Here is a 5,449-nt window from a genome sequence, read left to right on the forward strand (position 1 = left end):
TTTGGGGGCTAATCTAGGGGAGGTAAGTTTTCGCAAGGGGGTGTAGTATTCGGGGAGTCGATGGGGGTGTGGTTGTCTTCTGCAGTTTTGGGGATCCGGGTTTGGTGTTTTGGGTTTGTTGTGTTGGCAGGTTGATCGGGAGGGCAAAACATGCATGCATGGGCCAGTGGAGCTGTCTTAAGGTGTGCATTGACATTGGGGTGATGGGGGTGCGGGGAAGACCGGGCGCAGGTGGCATGGGCCCGAACTTGGGGCCCTCGAAGGAGGGTGGTGGGTGTCAGGCAGTGGAGGGAAGCGGTCGGATGCAGGCCTGGCCAGGGAAGCCGCCTCATGGATTACGGAGGCGAGGGGACGACTGCCTTTTGCACAGGCGTGGCCCTGGTCATAGCCACGTCACGTTTAATAAGGGTGTGCAGCAAACGGGACGAAGGCGGCATTCAAGCTCACACCCCTGCGTCAACTCGGCTCCTGGAGGTCCCAGTCCCACATCAACCCACCCGCCACCTCAGCCCCACCTAGCGATCACGCGCCCCCCTTACCTGTCCCCACGCTTGCCCCTTTCCCCCACCGCAGCTGCCCCTGGCCATGTTTGACTCGTTCCAGATCGGCTGCATGGTCCTGGGCTCCCTCGTGCTCATGGCCATCGCAGTGCCTGTCGTGCTGCCGGTGTTCCTACCGCTCCTCATCATCTTCGTGCTGCTTCGGAGGAGGTGCGTTTCTCCAGGCCTGCGGCTCTGCCATTGTCCGCCTCCGCCTCAACCCCGGGGGGCTGGCGATGTGCTCTTGTTGCGTGCGGTCGGCCCTGCAAAAGCGTGGGCAACCCGAGCTCGCTCCGCCGCCTCTGCGTTTGGCAGGGTGCGCAGAGCGCTGTGTCCCACAACCATCGAATAACCTGTTTATACATCGCAGACCTCCTGGCCGATGCATAGCGGCTGCACACAACGCTGATGTTCCACACCCCGCAACACGAAAACCTCCCGCCGGCAGGTACATAGTGACGTCGCGCGAGGTCAAGCGGCTGGAGGCCATCACGCGCTCCCCCGTGTACGCCTCCTTCAGCGCCACCCTCAAGGGCCTGCCCACCATCCGCGCGTACGGCGCGCAGCACCGCTTCCACGACTCGTTCCTCTCGCTGCTCACGCTCAACGGGTCCTGGTGGTGGGCAAATCCAGCGTGGCACGACTTTGCAAGGGCCCGCTTTGTTGCATTGGAGCTGGTGCGGTTGTTGCCGCTCTGGTTGTTGCCAGGGTGCCTGCCATGCGTCGGCCACGGCCCAGTCTGGCAGCTTCAGGCCTGCATGGGCGGCCCGCTGTGTCGCTGATGCTTGCAAGGACCAAGGACGATCACATTCGCACCCTCCATTTGCATGCAAGCACGAGACACCCTTCTGCGCGCGTGCATATACACCCCCCCCCCACACACACACACACACAATCACACAAACACATACCTCCCCTACCCATGAACAAACACTCGCACGCAACCCCCCATCCCCTCCCTCACACTCAACAATATCAACCTCCCCCCGGCAGGTACGCCTTCCTGAGCACCTCCCGCTGGGTCGGCTTCCGCCTCGACGTCATCGCCGCCGTCACCCTGGCCGCGGGGGTCTTCCTGGCCATGGCCATCCGCGACCGCATCAGCGCCGCCATCCTCGCGCTTGCGCTGACGCAGGTGCTGCAGCTCACCGGCATGCTGCAGTGGTGAGCGGCGCGGCGTATCGGGGGCACGCTGCATGTGCACACATGCCTGCGGTGGGGAGGGCGGCGGTTGGGGACGTGGGGAGCCGCCGGGGATGACGAACAGCAGCTGGAGGCGCGGCGCTGCTAGGAGACGACGGCATCGGCCCCACAACACCGTGCTGCTGCTGCCTGCCAGCACTGCCTCTGCAGGGAACCCCACCTTCACACCCACACGCACTTCACTCACACGCCACGCTGACTAAGCCCCAACTCGCCTCGACCCTCTCTCCCTCTCCCCTTCCCCCGCCGACGTCATCCAAACTGACCTCGCTCATGCCACCCGCCCCCTCCCCCACAGGTGGGTGCGCCAGACCGCTGAGGTGGAGAACGCCATGACCAGCGTGGAGCGCATGCTCGAGTACACAGAGCTCTCACAGGTCAGCGGCGAGGGTACTTATAATTTCCTTTTGGGGGGCTGCAGTCGTGGGACGGCTCAGTCCATTGGTGTGACGCAACCTGACGTCACTGAGGCCGGCGGACGGACGTGCGGGAGACGTGCGCGCCGTCATCAGCACGCCTCACGCCCGTGCTGCTTGAGGCTACCCCCCCAACGCCCCAGAGCTCTCGCCGCAGAACCACCGCGAAAAAACTCAGCCGATGCTTTCAATCCCGAACCCTGTACGGCCCCCCCAGGAGCCCCCGCGCCTCAAGGAGGGCGGCAAGGCCCCCCCGCCCGGCTGGCCTGCCAGCGGCGCCATCACCTACTCCGACGTCTGGGCCTCCTACCGCCCGGGCCTCCCGCCAGTCCTGCGCCGCCTGTCCTTCTCATTACCCGGCGGCTGCTCGTGCGGCGTGGTCGGGCGGACGGGCAGCGGGAAGAGCAGCCTGATGCTCACGCTGTTCAGGCTGATATCCGTGGATCAGGGCACGATATTTTTGGACGGTCTGGACACGTCGTCGGTGGCGCTGGACGTGCTGCGGCGCCAGCTGGCGATCATCCCCCAGGACCCGGTGGGTCGGCTGGGCACGGCGACGCGGGGTTGTGGTGCGCCTTGGGGCTGTCGATCGTGCAACGGCTAGGCGCGTACTCATCTCGGACTCGACGGTCCATCCGAATTGGAATGAAGCCCCTCGTCTTGAGGATGGAGAGCGCTGGAATCATTCCAGTGTCATGTTCTCCATTCTCCCTTCTCCAGGCCGGAGACACACACACACCACGTACACACATACACACACACCGTACACACGCACACACATACACACACACACCGTACACACATACACACACACCCCACAAAAACACCACAAAACACCTCTGTGCCCCGCCCCCCAGGTCCTGTTCAGCGGCACCCTGCGCTCAAACCTTGACCCCTGGGACCGCCACTCGGACGCGGGTGAGCCGCGGCGCAACAGCACCCCGTCAGCGCGCGCTCCGCCGGCTTGCCCCCTTGCAGAAGGCCGCACGCGTGCCTTGGCCGCCGCCACGTTGGAACCACCGCCCGCCCTTCGTCGCCGCTTCGCTTCGCAAATCTGAGCTTCCTAATCTCATGAAGCTACGCCCAGGCTTCTGCCTTGAGCCCCCTCTCCTCAGCAGCCATCCATCCAGACGAACTCCCCATTTGCACATGCCTCCAAACACCTTGCCCCCCCACACATACACACACACACATATATATAAATATATATACACTCTCATGCCCAGCCGTCCAACCGACTTCCCTTCCTCAATGCACCGCAGACCTGTGGGAGGTTCTTGGCGCCGTTCAGCTGAAGCCGGCCATCAGCGAGGCGGGCGGCCTGGCCGCCCCCATGTCCGAGGCGGGCGACAACCTCAGCGTCGGCCAGAGGCAGCTCTTCTGCCTGGCCAGGTGGGTTCCGGTGACGGTGTATATATCGGCGGATCTGCCTATTGGGTTGCAAACGAGAAGGGCGGGTCTCTGTTTCATGCGGCGCGGTGCTGCCGTTGTCGCTTGTTTTGTGAGGGGCGCTGGCGTGGTCGCGTTGCACCCCCCGCAGCACACGCCCTCTGATCCCCACGCGCCACACGCACCCTCTGCCGCTGCCCCCAAGACAGTCGCTGCCTGTCCACTGGAATATGGCCAGCAAATCCGTCGCGCCCCCGCCTCTCACACCGGAAATGACACAACCTGACACCCAGACTCGCGCCTCAAAACACACCAACACACCCACCCTGCCATATTTGAATAACCCCACCTTCAAACCTCCACCCTGTCGCCCCCCCCCACTGCCCCAACCCCAGGGCCCTGCTGCAGGATGCCAAGGTCTTGGCCCTGGATGAGGCCACCGCCAACGTGGACCGCGCCACCGACGCCCTCATCCAATCCGCCGTCCGCGACTTTGCGCACGGCGCCCGCCGCATCGGCGGCGCGGCCGCCGCCGACGCCGACGGGCCCGGCGGGGGTGGGCGGGTGCTGCTGGTGATCGCGCATCGCATAGATACTATCTTGGACACCGACCAGCTGCTGGTGCTGTCCAACGGGGAGCTCGTCGAGTCGGGCCCGCCGGGCGAGCTGCAGCGGCGCGCGGGCGGCGTGTTTGCGGGGATGGTGGACGCGGCGCGCGCGGCGGCCGCGCAGCACGAGGAGGGGGCGCATTGAGCGAGGGGCCGGGAGCAGAGGGGAGGGCGGCGGTCTGTGCTGCGCCCATCACCGTTTTGAAACGTTTTGCAATTTGATATGTCCTCCGATTGCGGATGGCCGCATCAAGCACACCTTGAAGGGTGTTGGCGGAAAGTCGAAGGGACACGTCTGCACGCCTTGGACTCCGCTCGGGGCGCTGCTGGCGCCCATCTGTTGGCCCGTCTGTAGCAAGGCGCCGGGCGGACGGCTGCGACTTTGGCCTTGCGTTGCCCATGCAGCTTATCTATTGTTCGGGTTGATCTCGCCGTCTTTTGTCGGATTCGTGCACTTGGGCCAGCCAAGGGGACTTTGGTGCCTGCGGCGCTGAGCACTGCACTCGCTGGACTTGTCTCTAGGAACTCCTCAAGCCGGCTGCGTGTCCAAAGGGGCACCCGCCAGCTGTTTGATCGGCCCCGGGCCCGCCTTGCGTCGCAGGCTGGCCCGTGTACCGGCGCCCGGCTCAAACCCCTTTGGAGGTCTCCCCGGCGCCTGCCACACAGCGCGTTCGGGCGGCGCGGCGCGGTCGTTTTGCTGCGCCGCTCTGGATTCCTGCCGATCAGGCACTGAGCAAAGACACAACACACCCCTTCACGCAGGGCCGGCATGCGTGGCGCTCTGGCGCGCAAAGCAACCTGGGCACGCGCAAAGCTGCGCTGACAGCCGACTGCTGCGGCATATTGCGGCTCGACCTTGTGGCCACTCTCAGCCGTTTGAGGTTGTGATCGGCGCGGGCAGACCCGCCTCACCAAAGTCCCCACACGAGGGCCCTGCATATCGCGTGCTTACACGCTTTTGGCAGGATCTGAACTTGTTCACTTGAGCAACACTTACAACCTTACTTGGCTCACGTGAATGCACGCGGCCAGTTGGGGTTGGGCTACTTCACACCTGGCTGCGATTGGTGAATTCAACACAGGTTTGGTTTCCGGTTTTTCTGGGGTTTTGTTTCGCAATCTAGGGCTTGACAATTGTGCAATAAGAAGTCACCAACCCAACGACGGCTCCGACAGCAACTGCTGTTGCACTGTAACACGTGTGTGCAGCTGGGTGTTGATTTACCGCCGGAGGTGCCCAAACGTCCCAGCAGCTGAGGCCGCCGAGGGGCCGTCAGACCCAAACACTGCTGCT

The 5,449-nt window shown here is 64.0% G+C and overlaps 1 protein-coding gene across 1 annotated transcript; it reads left to right on the top strand.

The window, feature by feature from the left end:
• Nucleotides 1-585: 585 nt before the first annotated feature.
• On the top strand, nt 586-4,300 carry MNEG_9629 (xenobiotic-transporting ATPase; the record flags this gene model as incomplete). The annotated part of the gene is made up of 8 exons (XM_014041898.1): nt 586-710; nt 988-1,158; nt 1,533-1,703; nt 2,041-2,119; nt 2,376-2,693; nt 3,016-3,076; nt 3,421-3,550; nt 3,943-4,300. 8 exons carry the CDS (start codon nt 586-588, stop codon nt 4,298-4,300), a joined length of 1,413 nt encoding a protein of 470 aa, XP_013897352.1.
• Between the last annotated feature and the right edge of the window lie 1,149 nt (nt 4,301-5,449).

Source organism: Monoraphidium neglectum (genome assembly GCF_000611645.1).
Source record: "Monoraphidium neglectum strain SAG 48.87 unplaced genomic scaffold scaffold02003, whole genome shotgun sequence".
Lineage (NCBI taxonomy): Eukaryota > Viridiplantae > Chlorophyta > Chlorophyceae > Sphaeropleales > Selenastraceae > Monoraphidium > Monoraphidium neglectum.